General features: G+C 47.8%; 1 protein-coding gene across 2 annotated transcripts; it reads left to right on the top strand.

The window, feature by feature from the left end:
• The first annotated feature begins 404 nt into the window (after positions 1-404).
• Positions 405-10,459, top strand: ARPC4 (actin related protein 2/3 complex subunit 4). 2 transcript variants are annotated; one of them, XM_064496275.1, is made up of 6 exons: positions 405-553; positions 2,996-3,114; positions 4,593-4,704; positions 5,874-5,969; positions 6,928-7,098; positions 9,567-10,459. In XM_064496275.1, exons 1-6 carry the CDS (start codon positions 551-553, stop codon positions 9,570-9,572), a joined length of 507 nt encoding a protein of 168 aa, XP_064352345.1. In that variant the 5' UTR covers positions 405-550; the 3' UTR covers positions 9,573-10,459. The 2 variants fall into 2 exon arrangements, with proteins under 2 accessions (XP_064352345.1, XP_031326728.1); XM_031470868.2 differs by lacking the exons at positions 405-553; positions 2,996-3,114 and adding an exon at positions 4,279-4,471.
• Positions 10,460-11,634: the final 1,175 nt, after the last annotated feature.

Raw genomic sequence — 11,634 nt, 5'->3', positions numbered from 1 at the left:
CGCTGAAGGTGGGATAGAGAGAGTATGCCTCGGGCGTACCCTAGGGGACAGTCCGGGCGCCGGGGGGCGGGGCTCGGCGGCCGGGTTCGCGGTCGGGCAGTGAGTCCCGCCGAGCCCGGAGGGCAGCAGGTAGGAGGGGCTCGGAGAAAGGATGGGGGCGCAGAACCGGAAGGAACGAAAGGCTCCTCCGCCTCGCCTTGTCCTAATATGGTGCCCAACCTGAGGCCGGGCTGCACCATTGCATGCCTGTGAGGGAAGACGGCAGCAAAGACGACAAGAAGGCCAAAGTCACAAGCGAGAGCTGCAAGGGTAACGGGAGAAGCTTGAGTAGTGATTTTAAACTTCAGAAGTCTAAAACTACCAACACAGTCCTAGCGGAAAAACTTCCGAGGGGTCAGGTGTTCCTAGCCTCCCCCTCCCCCGCTCGGAGCACAGATGGTACCGTCCGGGAGCCCGGGCGGAGACTGCGGCTGCGCTCCTCGCGAAAGGGCAGGCGTCGCGGGGCTGGCCACTTCCGCACTTCCGCTTTCCGGCCCAGCCAGCGCCCGCGATGGTGAGAGAGCCGGGCCCCGGGCCAGGGACCCCCGCTGTTCTGCCTCAAGGCTCTGGGTTTGGGGGAGATGCGGCTTTGCAGCGGAGAGGCCTTGGCCGAGGGATGCTGGGGTTGTGGGGGCACCGTGAGGCTGGGAGAAGGAGGGTGGGGCGGGGGCCGAACTGAGGAAGGGGCGGTCGGGGGGCCGCCCTCATAAGAAGCAGGCCTTTCCACTCCATAGTCTGGCTTTTGAAACGGGTCGGGGATACTGAGGCACGGAGGAGGCCGGAAGTGGGCTCGAAGGCACGTAGTAGGCCTTACAGCCTGTAGTAAGGCCGCCGAGGCATGTAGTAGGGCCACCTCCCCACCCAGGGTAGACCTTCACAAAATCCACTCTCCTGTTCTCTCTTGCCCGCTTGACCCCACAGTTCTTTGAGGGAAGCGCCCACAGTTCTTTGAGGGAAGCGTCCACACTTCCTTATCCCATTCTTGATGTTGCCCAGCCTTGTTTTCCCACTGAAGGATCTTTTTTTATGCTGCTTCCACCCAGACCCTTTCCTGGTCAGAACTCAACCGTATCAGCCTTACTGTAGAACGTAAGCTCTGATACTGCTGATCCCTCCCTTCCTGGAAATCCCATTTGATAACTGGGTGCTCCTGACTCTTGAGACTTTGGCTCACTCACTACCTTCCTTTCCTTTACACTCTCCCTGGCGATAGCTATTTAATATACAGGCCTTCATGACCACGTGAATTCTGGTGATTTCTAAATCAGCCTTCCTAGCTCTCTGGAGGTTCACCTGGATATCTTAAAGACACCTAGAAATTAGATCTCCAGATCAAAACTCATCTTCTCCCCCTAAACTTGCTCGTCCTCTTGTGTTCCTAATGCTGGCTTTGTGTCCTTTTACCTCAGCTGGAATCCTGGGATATTCTTCTAATTGAGGCCATGGCTCTTGGTGTTTTAAACATCAAGGTTGTTGAGGTATTACATGAGGATGTACTATTCTCTTTGTGAAAGGGCAGGCGTCACAGGGCTGGCCACCTAAAATTCACGCTTCTCAGGTTTGCCATCTGTGAATTTTGACAGATACGGTCTTGCTTGTCTTCCATTGCCCCAGGCCAAGCTTTCATTAGTCTCTTTAAGTAACCCTCTCTGCCTTCTGTCTCACTTCCCTCTCCAGTCCCTTCTCCACAGATTCGCCAGGCAGCTGTAGTCCTGTAACTTCCCCCTCAGAAAGCCCTAGCAGTTCTTTACCACCTTAAAAGAAGAGCTAAACTCAGTAGCCTGGCATTTGAGATTCCTGATGACTCTTAAGTTACCATTGCGGCCTCATCCATTGAATCTAAAATGCTTCCAATATACAGAACATTGTACTCATTACTACTTCTAGAACTCTTAATGTCCTTTTTTGTTATTCTCATCTTAAGTTATTTCTATCATTCATTCGTTAGTAAGACACTATATGTAAGGTACTGACTGAACTAGGTGCACAGTTTGTAGATTTGAATAAGATAGACATGGTCTATTGACCATGAGGCTTACTGTCTAGTGAAGGAGAAATTACCTTATTAAAGACATATGAAGGGGGTGTCATTTTAAGTTATAAATGCTGTGAAGAGGGAAGTAAAGAAAAGCCTCTCTGAGGAAGGAAGGGGCTTGCCCTGAATAAGCCAAGCTCTAAAAGATGACTTAGACAGAGAAGGGGGAGAAAGGACTGCAGATAGATAGTTCAGCATAGGTGAAGGCTTGAGGTGAGAAAGAACTTGGCTAATACAAGGAACTGGAGATAGGCCAGTGTAGCTAGATGCTGTTCCCTCCACTGGAAATGTCCTTTTTCTACTTGTTATTGTAAAATCCTCCTAATCTTTTTTCATCTCCAAATCAAAATCAGTTTCTTCTGCAAATATAATTTGTAAATCTACTTCACAATTCACTCCTTGTATTATAGTTACTTTCTCTGCCTCCCTGACCCAGTTGAGCTGTTTAAGGGTAGAGATGGCCCCCATCATCTTTGAATTCCCAGCCCCTACCTAGCTCAGTTCTTGGCACACTGTAGATTTATACATTTGTTGGCTCAAAAGGCAGATTGAGGACAGTCAATCACCTGTGTGCCTTGAGACCAGAGTTTCTCAACCTCAGCACTGTTTGGGGCTGAATAATTCTTAGTTGTGCATTGTAGGATATCTACGCAATGCCAGCAGCACCCCCACCCCCAGTTGTGACAATGAAAAATGTCTCAATGTTGCCAGATGTCCCCTGGCAGTCAAAATGGTCCCTTGTTGAGAACCACTGCTCTAGACTTAGAATGAAAGTCACCTTGAAGGCCTACTCTGTTCTGTTCACTGTGGTGCCTGAGAGTCAGGCATCGACAGTACTGCCTGGCTCCTGTGTAGCTGGAGTAGGGGACCAGAGGGTTTGCCGAGACAGATTCTGATCCTCCCTTGGGGTTTTTCCTGCAGACTGCCACTCTCCGCCCCTACCTGAGTGCCGTGCGGGCCACACTGCAGGCTGCCCTCTGCCTGGAGAATTTCTCTTCCCAGGTCGTGGAACGACACAACAAGCCGGAAGTGGAAGTCAGGTAGGGAAGGAGAAGGGGTGGGGGTGATGGGTGCAGCACCCAGAGATGGCTGTTGTCTAGAGGGTGCCATGAACTTCCATCCTGGAGTTGTCAGGACAGCTACAGTATTTTGTCTTGCCGCCAAGTGAACAGTGGTTCCCAGTTTGAAGCTGAGAAAATAGGGTCAGTGGGTTAGTAGGACAAAATCCAGGGGAGAAGCTACTCTGGAGCCAAGATTACTTGACACAAGGAGTGACTTTGCTGAGCCCTCTGGCAGTTTAAGAGAAGACCAAGGATTTAGTTATCCGAGATACCATCTCCATTCCTTTCTAATTGAAAGCTCGAGGATTCCCCCAACCACCACCACCAACAACCTGGACTCTCATCCCCCTGCTCCAAATGTTCTGTGCTGTGGGTTATTTTCCTCTTATCTAACTTAATGTTTTGTAAATAAATTATTCTTTTTCCCCTGTAAAATTTAATCTGGGACATACACACTGAGATAAGTGATGTTACCACACTAAGTTGATGATTTGAATATAAGAAAACTGACCAGATATTAGATGTGCCATGTTGTCCTACTTAACCTATTTGGTTTCCACTAGACATTTTTTTCAAATATTTTTATTGAAGTATAGTCAGTTTACAATGTTGTGTCAATTTCTGGTGTACAAAGCAATACCTTAGTCATATAGGGACATACATATATTCGTTTTCATATTCTTTTTTAACCGTAAGTTACTGCAAGATATTGAATATAGTTCCCTGTGCTATACAGTAGAAACTTGCTGTTTATCTATTTTGTATATAGTAGGTAGTATCTGCAAATCTCAGTCTCCCAATTTATCCCTTCCCGCCCCCTCCCCAACCTCCACTAGACATTTTTCAAGGTTGACAGTTCACAGACACCACCTCCACAATTACCAACCATTATAGATCTCTAGGGTCCAGAGGCATCAAAGTGGGAACTGATCTGAGAGGGGTCTTAGTGCTGAATAAGTAAATCATTCTGGATTGATCATTAGCAGAGGCCAAACCGTTTGATTTTAGCTTGTCCTTGTCTCTGAGTTTCTCTCCTCATTCCCTAAATGGTTTGCCTATAGTTAGTAACAGAAGATCTGTAGTTTGTAAAGCTCCTACAATGTGCCAGGCACGCTATTAGACACTTGACCCTGTTTGATCTTTCTCAGTCTTCAGCAGTGAAATAGGAATCAGGCTCATTTTACAAATGAGGAAATTGAGATTCCAGCAGGGTAACTTGCCCAAGGAAAATAACAGAGGAGGCTGGATTTCAAAACCTTTCGCCCCGACTCCAGAGCCTGTGCTCTTTCTGCCGGAGAACACTCTCGCTGGCCCCCACCTTGGAGCACCCCTGCTTGTGAGTCTCCTCTTCCTTGGACTCTGTGGTCCCAGATAGTGATTCTAGGACCTGCCATGGGGTCTCCCTGAGCGTTTTGTCCTTTTATAATACAGAGGCCTCTGTGACTTTGTGTTCTCAGGAGTAGCAAAGAGCTCCTGCTACAACCCGTGACCATCAGCAGGAATGAGAAGGAAAAGGTTCTGATTGAAGGCTCCATCAACTCCGTCCGAGTCAGCATCGCTGTGAAACAGGTGAGCACACCGCAGCTCCCTGCCTCCCTGAGAGGCCAGGGACCCCCATCCGAGAGATCATCGTGCCAGATTCAGGGTGCAGAGAAGCCCAGGCTCTGTTTCCAGGGAATGATTTGCCAAACTCATTAATTCAGTAGGATAAAGAGGGAGCAGCCCCGTCTCGCAGGCCTTACTCTGGATTAGGAGGTGGGAGATGCAGCAGCCAAGGCTACGGGCCAGTTTGTTGTCAGGTCATAGAGACGTTCTTTTCTGAATTGGACTTATTCTTCAGTCCAGTTCAGAAAAATAAATAGTGCCGGTATCAATTTGATAGCTGTAAACTCCGAAAGTAAGATTTAGGCTTAAAAACAAAGTGCAGTTTCTTGTGTTTCCTCAGACAATGTTTCACAAATGTCTGACCCTCCCACTGCCCCCATAATTTCTGCCACATTTATGTACCCTCTGGACAGTTTCTTACTTAATAGGTTTCTTTAAATTGATTTATTTTATTTAAATTTGTTTGAAAAAGAAATTTTGTGCCATAAATGGAAAAATATGACTTGACAAGTAGAGGGCAATTCTAAAAAATAAGCACAATGAAAGCAAAACAAGGTTGTTAAGTTCAGACTAGACACTTTCGCCTATAGAAAGCCGTAATGCTAGGGCCTGCTCTCTTTGTTAAAAGGGGAGATTAACAAATGTTGGGGGCAGTTAAGGGCATACCAGCACCTTGTTGCAAAATTCTTCCTTCAGAAATATTCAGCAGGGAGAAACTTTGGGGATTGATGTTCATTGTCAATCAAGCAGAGACCACCTAAGGTTTTCTCTGATAGCCTTCATAGTATGTATCAGATTTTGGAAAATGCAGGACTAGTGAAATGAGAAAGGAAAGGGCAGTTTTGAATATAGTTGTGGACTCTGGAAGGAGCAGGTGAAAGATCTGGGCTTACCAAAATTACCTTTCTGGAATAGGTGAAGGTAAGATCATGATAATGCCCCATTAAATTGGAGGGCTCTGATGTAGTAGACCCTCCTTTCAGTTGGCAACCGGTTACCCCATGATTTACAGTACCAAACCCCACTGGCTCCAGCAAACCTGAGGGAAGTTGGAGTCAGGAGACCAGGCTATAGATTTCTGTTGCCATGAGTGTTGGCTTTAGGGAAACACCTTTCTCCTTTGCTCTCACCAGGCTGATGAGATCGAGAAGATTTTATGCCACAAGTTCATGCGCTTCATGATGATGCGAGCGGAGAACTTCTTTATCCTTCGAAGGAAACCAGTGGAGGTGAGACCGTGTGATCCATTTGTTCATAATACCCAGGATTCTACTACTGAGTCCACTATCCCTGGCCTGGGATTGTTTCTGGAACCAGGACTGCTGCTCCCCCAGCTGTAGGGCACCCATGGCCTGACCTGAGAGTTGGCTTCCATTTCGGCTGGCGTGAGAATAAGAGGGATAAACTTAGGAGCAGTTGTGTCAACCTCAACCATGGAAAAGGCAAAGAAGATGCCTTCCCGGAACCCACAGTCTAGCAGCAGAAAGGGCAAAATGAATCAGAAATCCAGGCTTTGCCACCAACTGAATCATTGTCTCTCAAGGCCACAGTTGACACTGGGTCAGTTGTTGCCTGACTTTGTACTTGAGTCCTCTCCACAGACTCCCTGCCAGATTGACTTAAGACCCCCCGTGGCTGAGCCACTACCACACAGAGCAGCAGGCCCCATCATCAGGCTCGTCTGACGTGCTAGCCAAGCTTGTCCTCATCCTGAGCAAAAAGCTTTCCTGGTCCTAGATCTGATCTCCAGGGACACCCACAGTAAATAAAAATTGCTCTTTTCCACACAGCCCATCTGATGGTTAAAGACCTCAGTCCCATCCTTCTCCCACAGCATCTCTGGACTAAATGTTCCTGTTGTTTGATGAGATTTTTCTGTAACAAGATTTCAGGTCCCTTCACTCTCCCTTGACTCATTCTGAATGTAACTGTTTGTGCCACAGGTAGCCTTCAGAGATATCTGATAGACACAAAATTCTCAATTGGGTCAGTTCCTTTGGATCCAGCATAGACACTCCACCAGAGTAGGTGGGCTGCTGACTGCAGGGCATGTAGCTTGGGAGGAGGTCACAGGCAGCCGGAAGCACGTGACTGAGAGAACAGAGAACATGGCCAGCCAAGTGCCCCCCGGATGCTGATTCTCCCCTGTTTCTTCTCTCCCTTCTCCCCACTGTCTTCCTTCCCTAGGGCTATGACATCAGTTTTTTGATCACCAACTTCCACACAGAGCAGATGTATAAACACAAGTTGGTGGACTTTGTGATCCATTTCATGGAGGAAATTGACAAGGAGATCAGTGAGATGAAGTTGTCGGTCAATGCCCGTGCGCGCATCGTGGCCGAGGAGTTCCTCAAGAATGTAAGTGAGGGGCCTTCTTGATTTCCTTCCAGAAGTAGAAAGACCCACAGGTTGTGCTGAGAAGTTAGCATCTGGTGGGAAAGTAGTGTGTGTGAATATTTCCTGAGGCCTTTTAGGACCTTTGGTGGGCAGTGGGTCAGCCAGGTGCCTTAGGGCAGGAGGAGAGCTGCAGGGCATTTTTCATCTCAGGGATCTGGGAGATGCCTCTCTTAATCGCTTATGGGGACTTAATCGCCCATTACTACATCTCAAAATGTATGGATGTGGAGAGGGTATAGTTTAGTGGTAGAGCGCATGCTTAGCATGCATGAGGTCCTGGATTCAATCCCCAGTACCCCATTATAAATAAATAAATGAATAAATACATATATACATACATACATACCTAATTACCCCCTCCCCAAAAAAGGAAAAAAGTATGGAGTCCTTTCCTGTATCTGTTTCAAACCCAGAGTGAGGCAAGTTAAATCCACATGTGAATTTTCTAGGAATATAGGACAGTTAATCATAATGTAATTCCACTTCCCAAACTGACTTGAATAGTTTCCTTCAACGTCTGTTTCTCAGTCATGATTTCTTCAACCTGTTTTCCATCATTTTTCATGTCGTAAGCCCTCCAGATCCCTCTTCAGCTATTTGTGCCTTCCTAATGGAGAGGACTGCAGCCCTCTGAGGAGGACGAATTGTTTACATTAATGAACTGATGACACAGTTGTTCTTGTTTAGATGTTCAGGACATGCCTTCTTTTTTTCCTTTCTTTTTCCAAACAATCTTCGGTTTGTTGACATGTTCCGCTCAGAGTTGACTGTGATCCCTAGATGGTAGAATTAGTGTTTACTCCTACCGGAGCGGACGGATCCAGCCCAGAAGAAGCTCAGATTCCTAAAAATGGAAATTACACCCGCTTCCCCTGGGCTTTAATTATACTGCGGGCAGCCAGTGTACAGAGCCTCTGTGCTGTGCACCCAGGGGAGCACGCTTGTTTGGGTCACACAGACTGTGGAGTCAGACCACCAATGTGTGTGTCCAGCTCCACTGCCTCCACGGATATGTTACAAAAACCCTCAACTAAGCCTCAGTTTCCTCGGCTGTGAAATGAGACTGTTAATATGTACCTTTCAGTGTGGTTGAGCAGTTAAATGAGGAAATGTATATAAAGCATATCACCTGGGTCATAGTGAGCTTTCCATGTATTGTAGCACCAAGGTTAAATGACCGGGGCACTGGGAGTCCTCTAAATTCCTGTCCCAATGTGATATTTGCCTCATTCATTCAGCAGTTGTTCAATTATGATAATTGCATTTCAGCTTAAAAAAGCACATTTTCGCATCTCAATACCTAAAACAGTCTTTTTTTCTCAGTTTTTTATTCCATTCATTTGTACGAAGTACACCTGTCTCTAATGTCCTAATTTTACCAAGAAACAGACGTGAAAATACCTGTCAACACTCAGCACATAACATTTTTATATATTTCTCTTCTATGATGCCGAGATATTTTAAACAATGGTTTATCATAGGTCCCCTAAAACAATCTTTGAATCAGGTTTTATTCCCATAGCACAGATGAGTAAACTGGGCTCTGGAAGTTAAGTCACCTGCCCAGAGTGCCTCAGCCAGTAAGTGAAGCCACCAGGACTTGGAGTTAGGTTTTCAAACTCAAAGGTCTAAGATAGTACCTTGGCATCTGGCCAGGGTGTCACACTCAGGTGCATGTCGGGATCTGGCGGGTAATGCACACGAGCAAGGTAGGCTATGTGGGGACCTGGTGAGCACGTGCCTCACCTGAAGAGAATCACCACCACACAGCTCCAGCCCTCCGTGTCTTCACCAAAAGAATCTCAAAGTCTGGATCTGTATGCAGTGTTGTCTATGTTTTCAAGGTTGGCAACTGATTGATACTCTTTTAAATACTGTGTGGGCCAAACAGTGCTCATCTTTGGGCTGGGTTTTGCCCGTGCGCCATTGGTCCACAACCTCTGTCTTATAAAATGTCCAGGGCTGGTCTAGGCACCATGGGGGATGCTTGAGGGCAGAAAGCACTTCACGGGCCTGTCTCGCTTTTGGGGGCCTCCCAGAGCTTGATACAAAGTACCAGAACCTGAGTCCCTCTGCCCTTGACTCTCAATCCCCAAGCATTTGCATGTGAGCCCTTCATCTCTAAAGAAGGCGCCCTCAGTTCACCAAGGAAGGCACTGTGGCAGGGCTTTTTGGCAGCCTGCATGGCAAGCCCACATCACCCTTAGTTTTTTTGCCTTGTCTAGTGCTAGGTTTTAGGGCCAGTGCCTCACAGGTCACCGCTGCATGCTGGCTGAATTAGAGCATGTTCACAGGGTGTCCTGGGACCCAGCCCTGTCCCTCAGAGATCTGACTATAGTGGCAGCTCTCAAGTCAGCCCACTTCCCCAGAGCAGGCCTGCCGGGATACTGTAATAACCACCATTCACTGCCTCTTGGTTCTCTTGACAGTTTTAAACCATCTGGCTGGATCTCGTGGCCATCCCCCTCAGCCTCCCCCGTGTCTCTGCGAAGGCGTCCTGGAGTTACTCCCCAGAGTGGCAGCAGCGGCGGCAGCGGAGGGGAGCTGAATCGGGGTGGGTGTTAGATGCGGGAGGGGGGTGGTGTGCTTGCTAGCTGGGCAACAAAGCAGCAGTGGACCTGCCCCAAGGCCACATGTGCCTGGTCAGGCTGGCTTCTGATGTTCAGTCCCCTGGGCCGGGACAGATTTTTTTTAACGTCTTGAAACTTAAACTCTGTGCTTGTAGGAGACTGTAACCTTTTTGTCTTTTTTTTTTTTTTTTAAACAAACAACCTCCATCTCCAGTGGCTGTGACTGGTCCCAGTGATTGTACCTTATTGGTCGCTGTGGGTCTGGGCGGGCCTGGAGCCAGAAGGCGACTACTTTTCCTCCCTGGAGCCACCCCAGGTGGGGAGGGAGGGAGGTTTCAGACTCCAGTTCCTCTCCCTCGTCCTCTTATTTCCTTGGGCCCAGTAGAAGCGGTGGGGACCCTCTGCCAGCTTCCTGAGCTCTGCCTGAAGATGGCCACCCAGAACTGGCTGGGGACAAGGGCTGAACTGGTGGCCACCAGCCACACCCAGGAGCTGGGCCCTGAAAGCTAGGCAACCTTTGGCTGCAGGGGCCACTTGGTGCCCTCCCAGCTGAGAGGAGCCGCCGTTGCGCCTTGTCTGTCAGTGCAGTGCCTGTGCTAGAGGTGGAGAGGTGAGTCCTCCAGAGCTTCTGGGCTGGGGCCCTTCCACCTGCTCTGGCTCCTCTGCTCCCACGCTCACTGTACCTTTTCTTATTCTGGTGGATCCTCCCTCCCCTAATTAAAGTCTTTTCTTGCCCCTTTGGGGCTGCATGAGGTCTGTGCTCTGTGTGTATATGAGAAGGGAGGGAAGGTGGGGCTCTTTCTTCCCCAAGACCATGTGGCTGGCACTTGGGCTTGGAGGTCCCCACCAGAGGCAGTCTCTTGATTGGCCCCTGACATTAGCCTGGCCAAGGGCCCTGACCCAGAGACTCCCCGTTTCTGACATTGCTCTCTCTGCCTATATAGAGGTTTGGTCCTTTTCACATAATAAGCTCATTTGGGCTAGGACACTTCAGAGAAAAAATGATCCCATTTCATGGCTAAGGAAACTGATGTTCCTTGAGATGCAGCAGCTTGCACCAAATCTCCCAGCTAGTGAGCAAGATGGTGGACTTCAGATCCAAGACTTCTGCCTCTACCTGTGCTAAGACAGTAATCACTAGCCACATGTGGCTATTTAAATTTAAATTATTACAAATTATTTCAGCTTTGCTGTATGTTTGAAACTAAAAGAAAAATGAAAAATTAAATTATTACAGTTAAAGTTTAAAATCCACTTTTTCTGTCCCACCAGTGCTCGTTAGCTACAAGTTACTAATGCCTACCATGTCACACAGCACGTAGACAGAACATTTCCATCACTGCAGAAAGCTCTGCTGGACAGCACTCAACCTCAGTGACATGTTGAAGTTAAAAAAAAACAAACCAAAACTAAAACTCTAAGGTTTGAGTCCTGATTCTTGCTGCTGAATCTTAGCAAGTTATATTCTGTGCCTCAGTTTCTTAATCTATAAAGTGGAGATAATGTAAATCTGACACAGTACCTGCCATGTAGGTACTGAATAAACAATAACTGACCTTTCCACCAGCCTGATATCCAAGCTGTTTGATAACGTCAATGTGCTAGACATGGGGGGTGACATCCCTGTCTGGCCCTCCATCCCTGTAACACTTGAGGGGCCAGTAAAAGGGCTGGATGTGTACAAAGGTGCACTGAAGTGTTTCATATTTATTAGAGAAAGTCTATTTATGGAAGAGGATGTCAGGAAAAGTTTCAGAAGGGTTGGCTTTTGAGCTAAGCCTTCAAAAAAGTTTCTTCCGTATGGCCAAAGGGGTCTCTTGCAACAGGACGAGGTAATGTTAAAGGGAGGAGGGGCTGAGGGTGGGGACAACTTGGACAACTATCATTCCCTTTATGACATTACCTCTGTGACCTCCCCCTCCTACCT

This window comes from Camelus dromedarius, chromosome 17, assembly GCF_036321535.1.
Source record: "Camelus dromedarius isolate mCamDro1 chromosome 17, mCamDro1.pat, whole genome shotgun sequence".
Taxonomy (NCBI): domain Eukaryota; kingdom Metazoa; phylum Chordata; class Mammalia; order Artiodactyla; family Camelidae; genus Camelus; species Camelus dromedarius.
The sequence above is the reverse complement of the archived record's forward strand: the minus strand, read 5'-3'. Positions and strand labels throughout refer to the sequence as shown.